At 33.6% G+C, this 12,593-nt stretch overlaps 1 protein-coding gene across 1 annotated transcript; it reads left to right on the top strand.

The window, feature by feature from the left end:
• The first annotated feature begins 7,961 nt into the window (after positions 1 to 7,961).
• LOC149559536 (bidirectional sugar transporter SWEET5-like) lies at positions 7,962 to 10,889 on the top strand. The gene is made up of 6 exons (XM_089828412.1): positions 7,962 to 8,508; positions 9,394 to 9,430; positions 9,600 to 9,819; positions 9,974 to 10,135; positions 10,223 to 10,342; positions 10,427 to 10,889. Exons 1-6 carry the CDS (start codon positions 8,466 to 8,468, stop codon positions 10,607 to 10,609), a joined length of 765 nt encoding a protein of 254 aa, XP_089684538.1. The 5' UTR covers positions 7,962 to 8,465; the 3' UTR covers positions 10,610 to 10,889.
• Positions 10,890 to 12,593: the final 1,704 nt, after the last annotated feature.

Genomic DNA, 12,593 nt, shown 5'->3' with positions numbered 1-12,593 from the left:
TGGTTGGGATATTTTGGGATCCACAATCCTAGTCCTATGTTAGCAAGAAATACTAATTTATTCAAAAACAAAAGCATTAACTAGCGTAAAAACCATAACATATATGAAAGACAAAGTGAAACCCTCAAATGAGAATATGAGCCATAGAATGGCTCTCTTAATGAGGATGGTCACTTGATTTAGGGATGAGTCTAAGTAAAGGATTGGTATGTATGCTCAAGGCTTCTCAAACTAGCTTCAATGGTGTTCTTGATGAATTTTTGCTTGGGTGAATGGATTTGATATAAAACTTGCTCTCAAAATGGCATTATAACTTTAGGTCAAGGATTGTGATGAAATGGCTTGGGAGGGGATTCAATTTATAGGCTAAGGGATTGAGGGATGGAGAGTTAAGATGGAAGGAAAGGAAAAAGCTTAATGAGGGCTAGGATGCACTCAAAGGGGAGCACATGGATTGTGCTTGTTTAGCACCAATCAGGGAGTGACACATGTCACAGGGTGAGTGGATGGAGGAAAGGGGAAGGATGAGTCAACAAAAGAGGCTCAAGGGATAATATCTTCATAAAGACCCTTCATTATGGCTTGTAAGAGCAATAAATGGGCTTGTAAGAGTCTTTATGGCCTTTGTAAGAGCATTCATGGCTTAGTGGTTGGGATATTTTGGAGGGAGTTGAGATTGTTGACTTTGCTTGGCTTAGGAAAGTCTTAAGCTTGCTTAGGGAATGTGACAACATTAGGGGGTGGATTAGGCTTGGGTTTAGGATTAGATTAGGCTTGTTAGAGATATGCAAGTGGATGGCATTCATGAGGGTGGGTGAGTTAGTAGCTAAGCTTGGTTAGTATGGGTGGATGGGGTGGATTAGGCTAAAAAGGGGGATTAGGAATAGGTTAGGGGTTATTAGATTTGAGGGCTTTATTTATCAAATAGATTTATTTAATAAATGAGGATTTTGGAATTAGATAGAAGAATAGGATTAATTGATAAATAATAGGTTATTTAATTTATCAATTAGGACTATAGATGATTAATTAAATTAATTAGCTAGGGGATAGCAAAAGATTAATTAAATAGGAATTTAATTAATGATGCCTTTAGAGATAACTAAATAGGATTACCAAAGCAGTGTAATCAAATTTAGGTGTCTAGGACTATAGATGATTAATTAAATTAATTAGCCAGGGGATGGCAAAAGATTAATTAAATAGAAATTTAATTAATGATGCCTTTAGAGATAGCTAAATAAGATTACCGAAGCGGTGTAATCAGATTTAGGTGTCTACATTTTGCCCCTCTTTGACATAGTGTTCAGACAACATTATTTCAAAGAAGTTCGAACGAAGACGACATGAGGAAGATGTTTTAGCAACAAGGTTGCCCCAGTCTCGGATAAGAGAAATATGTTAGCAAGTAATACTAATCTATTAAGAGAACAAAAGCATTAACTAGCATAAAAACCATAACATATTAAGAGAGACAAAGTGAAACCCTCAAATGAGAATATAAGCCATGGAATGGCTCTCCCAATGAGAATGGTCACTTGATTTAGAGATGAGTCTATTATGTGGATGTGGGATGTATGCTGAAGGTTCTCAAAACTAGCTTCAATAGAGATGAAAAATGGCAAATTGGTAGCTTTGTGAGCTCTCAATTTGGCATTATAAGGGTATGGTTAAGGCTTTTGCTTCTCAAAACTAGCATTATAACTTTATCTCAAAGGTTGTGGCTTTGGAGGGGATTCAATTTATAGGCTAAGGGCTTGAGGGATGGAGGGCTAAGATGGAAGGAAAGATGAAAGCTTAAGGAGGGCTAGGATTCACTCAAAGGGGAGCACATGGATTGTGTTTGTTTAGCACCAATTAGGGAGTGACACATGTCACAGGGTGAGTGGATGGAGGAAAGGGGAAGGATGAGTCAAAAAAGGAGGCTCAAGGGATAATATCTTCATAAAGACCCTTCATTATGGCTTGTAAGAGCTTGTAAGAGTCTTTATGGCTTTTGTAAGAGCATTCATTGTTGGGTGGTTGGGATATTTTGGAGGGAGTTGAGATTGTTGACTTTCCTTGGCTTAGGAAAGTCTTAAGCTTGCTTAGGGAATGTGACAACATTAGGGGGTGGATTAGAGATGTTTTAGGATTAGATTAGGCTTGTTAGAGATTTGCAAGTGGATGGCATTCATGAGGGTGGGTGAGTTAGTGGCTAAGCTAGGTTAGTATGGGTGGATGGGGTGGATTAGGCTAAAAAGGGGGCTTAGGATAGTTTAGGGGTTATTAGATTTAAGGGCTTTATTCATCAAATATATTTATTTAATAAATGAGGATTTTGGAATTAGATAGAAGAATAGGATTTAATTGATAAATGATAGGTTATTTGATTTATCAATTAGGACTATAGATGATTAATTAAATTAATCAGCTAGAGGATGGCAAAGGATTAATTAAATAGGAATTTAATTAATGATGCCTTTAGAGATGACTAAATAGGATTATCAAAGCGGTGTAATCAAATTTAGGTGTCTACAAATCCTAGCAAGATATTGGGTTGTATACTCTACATTTCATAACATATCTACATACCTTTCTAGCACTATTGGCCATTTATTCTAGGGTTGTGGTGAGGGATGAGTGGTGTTGATGATGAGAAGAACTCAACCTATTCACTATCATAGTAATTTGAGCATTGTTTATTGATAGACAATTAATAAGATCCTCTTGCAAGGCTTATATAGGTTATAATAGAGGATTCCAAGGGTTTTGGGGTGGTAATAGTTGTTGAGAAGTAACATTTTGATAGTTTTATTGTCATTAAGCAACATTTTGAGGTCTTTATTATTCATCATGTGTAATATTTTAAGGATTTTATCATGATGATTATTGAGGAATAGGTCATCATTGTTTGTTTTGTCACTGGGGATTATTTTGAGAATCTAACATAGAATTAAAAAATAAATTTAAATCAATTGAAAAAACCATACTTCAATTAAAATTCAAATAAAAGTAATAAAAATTCAAATTATTACCTATTTGATGATGCATGCTATTGATATAAATTGGTCTAAACACTAAAAAACACAAAATAGTGAAAACAAACTTGAATTATGTAGAATTTTGGAGTTCCTACAAGTCATAGTCATACCATTTTTTATACAAACTAAATAATATATAGATCCTCACAACTTGTGTAGGTTATGAAGATCTTTTAACATTTTTCAATTGGTCAAATTAGGCCCAATTTCCTTGAGAGAAGTGATTTCAAATTATTTATGTTTTTTTAATCATGTAGCCACTGTTTTGACCACCAACTTGATGCATTTACCTTAATGCTCTTTATATTTAAATATTCCAGTTCCCTCACTTTCCAAGATGTACACTTTAGATTCATGGGGATGTATTTATAGGGCCTTGACAACTCTTATAGAACTTTGGAAAGGATTGGATATAGGTTTATTTCCAAGTTCAGAATTACTAGAACTAGGTGGTCTTCCCCCTGTTTTAGCTAATTTGAAATCAACAGAGTTCTCAATTCTCAAAGATGTCTTTCTAGGGGCATGTTATTTATATTTCATCTTCTTATGAAAGCAATCTTTAGTAGCCTTTATTTTATTTCTACTTTTTTTTCCTATGATGGCTGATAAGGCCTCAACCAACACCTCTTTAGCATTAGAATCAATAAAGAGCACTATGGTTATACGTGACCCACCCAAATCTTATCCTTTTAATTTATATCCATCCAATGGTTCAAGGGAGTTAGTAAGATCAATATTCTTACTATGAGGAAGCTCATTAATGCCACTTGAGAGGATTAATTAGTGGAGATGAAATCAAGAAATAAGTTAGATTGATTGGTCATAAGATTCTTTAATGGGCTCATGATATTTACCATTAACAAAGATAACATAGGACAAACCTTCTTCATCAATAACATCATGAGATCCACCTAGTCTTTTAGCATTAGATCAGTTCAGTTTGGCACAAATTGACCTATTCCTAAGGAACGAGTTCTTGGTAGTCCCTAAGGGAAGATCAAATTCTATAGGAATAGGAAGAAGAACATTTCTTTGAATAATAGATTTCTCTAAGTTATCCTTGATTGCACTGAGATTTTTTTAATTTTCCCTAATGCAATTTTTTGTGCGATGAGGACTAAACATTATGTGAGGAGAGGTTATTATTATGAGCCATAAAACATATCCTGGAATCATCAAACCCTCTTTTGATGTTCTTAGGAAAGTACTTTTATTTTAGGGTCTCATTAAGACTCCTAAGCTTATCTGCAATAATATCCTTATAGATGTCCTCACATGATCTAGTGAATGCTTCACACATAATAAGGGACAGGGGTCGGGGGATGTTCAGGAGGGTTGACAGATTGGGAAACTGTGGCAGGCTTGGAAAGGTTGGGAATAGGAAGAGGGTCCATGGGTAGTTGTTTAACAAAGGTTAGGGGGGTTTTCTCAGAGGTTGAGGGCTTGAACAAAGAATCCTAGGGTTGAGCAATTAAGGGTCAACATTTATAAGTGCATTAGGGTTGAAAGAGGGGTTATCTTTCTATCTAAGAAGGGTTGATTCATCCTTCTATGACCTTACTTGTGGCACAAAAAACATATATTAAGCCCTCCTAAAAATTCAATAGGAAATGAAACAATGTTTCGGTCCATTTTTATTACTAATGAATATGGAAGATCAATGCCAGGGAAGATAGCAAGAAGTAACTCGACATCCATATCTATTGAGAAACCCAAATATGGGCTCTTAAGGATCTACCATTAGCTTTGATACCATGTTGAAAAATAAGGCACAGAGGAGAAACTCATAAAAGAGATATGAGATTGCATTGCTAATTCATCAAATTTATAGAGAAATACATAATAAATTTTACATAGGCTATAGTATAAAGTTGGAGTATTAATGGTGGATAGTTGAGATGGATGACAAACTACTGTTGTAGTTAGACGAGATACTGTTGTATTGGCCGGTTGGTTTGTGCCGACCATATATGGTTGGTAAGGATACTTAATTTATCCTTTCTGACATCCACCCATAAATTAATTACCAAATTGTTTTAAATACTCCCCCCATAATCTAGAAGCAATGGGTCCTGGCTTAAAGCCTTGTTATGTACATATTTATAACCACTTATCAAATACTATCACTTATATTATTCCCCCCACGTCACAATTACTCCCAATTTTATAGTTTACCCTTAACCAATGCAATTCTGAAGTGGTTTCAAGATCACTACAAACTTTACAAACATCACACAAATGGTTTCAAGATCACCATAAACTTTGCACTCAAGTGGTTTTGGATTACCACAAACCAAGCACTCACTGGTTCTAATGATCCAAGATTTTTTCAACTATCTAGAGACGCAAACTATGTTTAAATCCTTTAGTTTTAGTTGAGTCCATTAAATGCGGTGTTAGAGAGGATCAATTGAGCCAATAGGGATGACCTCTACTCGCATGAGAGATACCTCCTCTAGATAGAGAGTTGATTCACCAAGTAAATTAAATGTTTTCTCAATATTTTATTTGATATATAATTTACACATCATATATACATTATTAATTATATATTAATCAAATTGATATACATATCTTTAAAATAAAAATAAAAATTAAGTATATAATTAATGACGAGCCACATCTTACATTCATTAATTGTATATTATGATTAAAGTCATTAAATGAAATAAATTTAAAGTTAAAGGGCACTTGGTCTATTAGTGAAGTTGAAGACTCACAAAGAGCCCGCCCCCTATCAAGCCTCTGACATCTAAAGGAATGCGGTGGGGATCGTGTCTGCACGAATTTGGTAGAATGAATACCCCGTCCTTAGTTCTTAACCAAATAAACTAGGCGGAAAATGTTGAACCTCCATATTAAAAATTTTAAAAATTTAAAAGTTCAAAATTTGACCAATATTTTTTAAGTTTTCAATTAGGGATTGTTCCCAGCCCACCTCCCAATCCCAACGATGACTGGGGCTTTCATGATTGTGATGAACCACCCCCCAAGCTGGCACTGCTTTGACAGCATGAGGGGTTGCTTAATGTTTCCTTTTTTTGATGAATAGTTGTTTATTTCAGCTTCGGTCGTGTGAACTCTTGTGGGGTGATCTTGTATCCTCAGTCCTTTTTTGTGAATTGTAACTAGTATATTATTTATTAATAAAAAATGACTATTCATTAAAAAAAAACATTGTGAATTGTATCTAGTATATTATTTATGAATAAAAAATGATTATTCATAAATATAAATATAAATAAAGAGGGGATTTAATGGGATCCTCCCGCCGTGATTTTCTGCCTGCCGGAATGTCGGTATGGATAAAAAAAATATAAAGTGAAAAACGGGAATCCAACGTGTAACCAGCGAGAAAACAGCTGCTCATGTGTTTAAAAAGCAACTGCCAACGACGACATGAAAACAGCGGGGAAGAGTCCAACGTAGTTCCACTATTTGACCGTTTATGGTTGAAAATAGCCCCTTATCTAAACGCCTACCGCCTAATAAATAAAAATATCTCATTGTACAACTCAGCATTACTTTGATATTTAAAAAGTCCTAATAAATATTAATAATATCTGATTCTACAACTCAGCATTGCATTGATATTTTAAAAGTCGGGGAGCTCGTTTTAATATCAATTCAATAGTTATAATATATTAAATCGTATTTCTTAAGAAACATTTGTCTAATATAGTTATAATTTTGTTAATTCTGCGGAACACGTAGATGAAGTCAACTTATTGTCTCCTTGGAAACGTCACAAATCCATGCAAATCACAGTCATCAATACATGCATATCAACTTTTACGACGTGTAATAAACGTTTCCCACCGTAATACAAATTCCATGTACGTCAACCTTCAAATAATAATAATTTTGAATTGAAAAATATCAACTTTCAAATAATAATAATTTTGAATTGAGAAATATCAACTTTTATGACATGTAATAAACGTTTCCCACATAGTACAAATTCCATGTAGGTCAACCTTCAAATAATCATAATTTTGAATTGAAAAATATCAACTTCCAAATAATAATAATTTTGAATTGAGAAATATCAACTTTCAAATAATAATAATTTTGAATTGAGAAATATCAACTTTCAAATAATAATAATTTTGAATTGAGAAATATCAACTTTCAAATAAATAATAATTTTGAATTGAGACATATCAACTTTTAAATAAATAATATTTTTTAAAAACAATTCTAAGTGAATGGAATAAATAAAGTTATATTGTACAACTAACTCTCACTCTTTTTATAACTAAATTGCTTTTTTCAAATGTTATTCATATTTAAATTATAATAAAAAAAGATAATGTAGAATCTTTCTAAAAATTTTATTGAATTATTATTATTTGTATTTAAATTTTGATTTTTTGTGTTATCACAATTTTTTTTCCTACTTTTTACATAATAAAATTAATATTAATAAAATATTATTTACAAACAAGCAACAATATTAGGATAGGGTGTGAGTTCCGCAAAATAATCCTAGAAAAATTATAAAGTAGTTGGTAGGCAAAATAAAGCCTAGCAACATTGGACTTTGCGTTAATATTAGTCCTTGCCCTATATAAAGATAATAATAAATGTGATATATATAAAAAATATGAATAATTTTTAAGTTTGTTATAAATAGTCCATTTTTTTTAGGACTACTAAAATATTTGTCCATAGATATTTGAAATGACTCATTTTAAGCATTTATCCTTATCCTTATTGAAATCAATTTATATACTAAGGACCCAAAACAGTATAATTTAAACTCTATAAATACATGAAATTAATTGATCTAATTGTCCTAAGTAATAGGAATAATATATTAAATTATTATTTATGGAATACAAATTCTAATTTTGGATTGAGAAATATTAACTTTCAAAAAATATTTTATTAATTAATTTAACAGTACTATATATTCTTGGAAATCCCACAAAGCTCATGCATATCAAAAAAATCAGGAATCAATACATGCAAATCCGGTTTTACGACGTGTCTATCTAACAATGGAGACTATTAACAACTTCTCTTCAATCGAAGGAGGAGATTCAAAACCCAGTTAAAATCCAGAGGATTTAAAACGATTTCCAGGTCAGAGATTGAACGCTATGCATGAGGATTGAGGAGTAGACACTTTGTGGACTTGGAAATTATCGAGACATCTAGTTGGGATTTATCTGTTTAGTGCAAGTCTGCTTTGAATGCTTATCTTTTGCATTCAATTTTGCAGCACTGCGAGATTATCGGTCTCACGATTAACTCCAGTCCACGTGGCGCTGCGCCATTTACTGACCGTTTATTGCTGGTTTTCAGTTTTGAAACATTTCTATTAAATCCCCAACAGAATCGCTCATTCTATTCTCCGAGCGCCAGTAAATTTGGGGTGTTTGTAGGGTTTTGATTTTTTCCCTTTAGGTCTCTTTGCATTTCCTGTTTTTGGAAATAATGGCGGTCGAAGACACGATTCGTACAGCTCTCGGGATCATAGGTAAGCCTGTAGCCTCTTTGATGAAAGGATTTGGAGCCTTTCGATTATTTTTTGTGGAAATAAGAAACATTTGCGAGCAGAATGAGTGCAGTTTTTATTTATCTTTTCACACAATTTGTGCGAATCTCGAAGCCTGCAATTTGGAAGAAATTTTTAAAAGATTTGCTTTTTAAACCTGTGATGAAAGAACTTGGAAGAACTTTGTAAAGTGTTTGCTTTTTTTTTATTTTTTGTGGAAATAAACAATTTGTGAGTGGAATGCTTGTAGTTTTTAAGTATGGTTTGACACAATTCCTAAAATCTCGGCGCCTGCAAACTGTGATGAAAGAAATGGAAAGAAACTTGTGAAGAACATGTTTTTATGATTTTTTTTGTGGAAATAAGACAATTTGTGAGTGGAATGCTGTAGTTGACACAATTCGTACAAATCTCGGATCCTGCAACCTATGATGAAAGAATTTGAAATACATTTCTCTTTTGTATAGTTTTTGTAGAAATAAAACAATTTGCGACTGGAATGCATGTAGTTTTTATGGATCTTTTGACAGTTCGTAAGAATATCAGAGCTTGCAACTGTGATGAAAGAATTTGGAAGAACTTTGAAGAGGATTTGTCTTTTTGAATATTTTTGCGGAAATAAAACAATTTGTGAGTGGAATGCTTGTAGTTTTTATGAATCGTTTGACTTATTTTGGAAAAATCTCGGAGTCTACAGCCTGTGATGAAATAATATGGAAGAAATTTTTGAAGTATTTGTCCTTTTCATTATTTTTGTGTAAATAAAACAACTTATGAGTGGAATTCCTTTATTATTTATCTATCTTTTGATTATTTATGCGATGATAAGAATTTTTGACTGAAATTCTCAATTTCTTTTCGCTGCAGGAAATGTGATTTCGTTTCTTATGTTTCTGGCGCCAGCGTAAGCTTTATTTACTGCTATATTTAAGCTGCTTTTTTTCTCTGTTTTTGCATTGCTTTGTCCAACTATAGAAAACATTCTTTCCTGCTTATTTTTAGGAGTTTTTCATAAGGATTTGCTCTTGGAAATATAAAATAATGGTTATTTATTTCTTTTTGAAATGATGTAGCACGACCTTTTACAAGATAATCAAATGGAAAAACACGCGAGGGTTTTCAGGGATTCCATATGCTATGACGATTCTGAATTGTGCACTGTGGGTCTTGTACGGATTGCCTATTGTAAAACCGAATAGTATACTTGTGGCTACGATAAATGGCATAGGTCTCGGCATAGAGATCATATACACCCTGATCTTTTTGATTTTCTGCAAAGATAGAAAAACACGGGTGAGTATCTTTGTAGCGTTTTGGTTTGAATTTCCACAAAGATGTAACTACTAGTGAATCTATTGTAGGGTTATTTTAAAGTTACACAGGAACGACTATTAGTGAATGTCAATTTCATGCAAATTGGATGATTCATATTCTGTTTGTATTGCAGTTGAAGATAGTTGGGGTTATTGTAGTGATATGCTCATTCTTTGCCGCTGTTACACTTTGCTCGCTTTTGCTTTTGCATACTCACAAAAAGCGATACACAACAATAGGGACTATCTGCATTATATTCAATGTGATTATGTATGCGTCTCCCTTGTCCATCATGGTAAGCGGCAAGCTTTGCTTTTCTCATTTTGAAAATTTGTCTTATTGATCATGATCACTGATTGACAGTTTAGTATTTTTTCTACAGAGAAAGGTTATTAAGGAGAAGAGCGTGAAATACATGCCCCTCTACCTGTCTATTGCCATGTTTTCCAATGGATTAATTTGGACTGCTTATGGAGCCATACACTTCGACATAAATCTCGTGGTAAGTATAAATATATCTCAAAATTTTCTGCTTCTCCTAGATCTGTTTTGTTACTTTTGCTGAGTGTTAAACGTATGCATGCAGCTTCCAAATGGATTGGGAGCTGGTTTGGGAGCATGCCAGTTGCTTCTGTACGCCGTTTATTACAAAAGCACGAAATGGGGTGATGATGATGATCAGAAAGCCGTTCAGATGGACAAGACTGGTGCCGGAATGAATGAGAATGGCTACCCCCGTCCTCTTAGGACCAGCCAAGATGGGGTCTAGTTTTTGTGAATTTGTAATTTTTTTTTTGTTTTCTACGAGTTTTTGGCTAAACGGACCCGAACAATTCAACAGACTGTTTGTTCTTTAATGTATTGAGGCTTTCGATGGGACTAGTTTTGTGAATTTGTAATTTTTTTCCAGTATTTGTGAAACTGCGATTTTTCGGCTGAACGGACTGGAACAACTCAACAGACTGTTTGTTATCCAATGTCTTGAGGGTTTGTATGTGGATATTTATCTATTTCAAAGGGAAATATGATGATTTATTCTTTTTGCCAAATCTGTATAAGCTATTTTTTTCTAATCTCATTATTCAGTTTTTCTTGACATGCATTTGTGATCATATCATATGAGAGGTCTCCTAAAGCTAGTATATGGTTTTATTGTCCTAAGTTTAGAAGTTACTGCTTTGCATGTGAGATTTTGTTTTCTGAGTTGTCTGTTCGAATCTGTCTGTCTATTTATTTTTAATATAATTTCTTCTTTGATTATGTAAACTGCAATTTCCATTGAGCAAAGTTCTATAAACTGTGATCAGATCTTCCATTCATTGTTAAGCAGTATTGCATGGACATGTATCCTTTGGTGTGATCTGGATCGTAATTCTTAAAACCTAACCCCTGAATCCAAAGCCCATTCCAATGAGAGATCGGTACCGAGAGGGTTATCCACTATATTTGGAACTGGAAAGTATGCCCATGGCGCATGAAAATAAAAAGGTCACTCTTAAGAAAAAGGAATGAAAAAATGATGATTGAGAGTGCAAATCACATTGGGTGCACTCTTTGAATTCTTAGTATACTTCTAGTTTGGTTGTATCTGTTCAATAGTCTCTCTTGCTGTCCCAGCATTTGGGAGATTGTTTTCGAAAAAATCAGAGTACAGTAATCACTGGAAATGAAACTTCCGAGAAGATTTTTTGTTTGAAGAAAATCTAATGTTCATAGGGTTAAAGTCTCTGGATAGTATAGGAGGTTACTAGTAGGTTACTCATTATAAAGTAGGATGTATTTTTCAATGTATAATGTTATTGCTTAATTGTATATTTTTTATTTTTACTTAGTAAACGCGGCTCAGATGAATCCATCTTTAATGAGCATGGCTGTCCACTCAGTGATCATTGCATTTACAGGATGTAGGCAGGCTTGAAGTCTCATGATTAGGATGACATACACCACAATACTAGTCCAACATAAGTATGTTTGAATTGTTGAGGTATTTTCGAAGGTTAAGTCTATTTTGTTTTCTGTTTGATTAGTAAAACCTAATCTTTCACAATTGCTGTATTTTATCATTCAGTGCAGAGCCTGTTTTGCTCATCCAATTACAAGGGGTACATTTCTCGTATAAAAAAAACAAAAATTATTCATCAATTTCAGAAGTAGTGATTTACAGGAGCATCTTTGATGAGCATGACTTCTGATAGAATTATTTTTTGTAGAATACATGTTCTTCATTCATTAGTTACCGCCTTTGCAGTTCTCACAGCATGTGAGGGTTGTGGCAATTGAAGCTCAGAGTATAAAACCTCCTTCAACCAGCTATATTTTTCAAGGGTAATTTGTTTGGCTCTCCCGTATATTTTCAACCTGTTACTTTGAGGATTTTGTTCCGGTGAAGGGTTTCAGATGGAGTTGATCACTGAACTAAATGCTTCAGCATACCAACATCTTAGTCCCTTCGCATATAGATCTAACACTGTCATACCATCTGCCACACACTATTTCCTTCCTAAAATATATAATTCAAATTAAACCTATTTAAAATAGCTAATAGGTGTCTGATGTCTTCTATCAGACGTTTGATGGCCCATGCTTCCCTCATGTTACCTTTAACAGTTTCTACCATGATTTTAGAGTCACCTTCAATTTCCACATTTCTCCATCCCACACTTATCACCAATCTTAGACCCCAATAAAGAGCCATCACTTTCTGTAAATTGATATTGTTTAGTAAATTCTATTTAAGCATTGAAGTTATGAAT

The sequence above is a fragment of the Cupressus sempervirens genome, chromosome 5, assembly GCF_028749045.1.
Source record: "Cupressus sempervirens isolate cs-2001-9-10 chromosome 5, ASM2874904v1, whole genome shotgun sequence".
NCBI lineage: Eukaryota > Viridiplantae > Streptophyta > Pinopsida > Cupressales > Cupressaceae > Cupressus > Cupressus sempervirens.
This window is presented reverse-complemented; position numbering and strand designations above follow the sequence as displayed.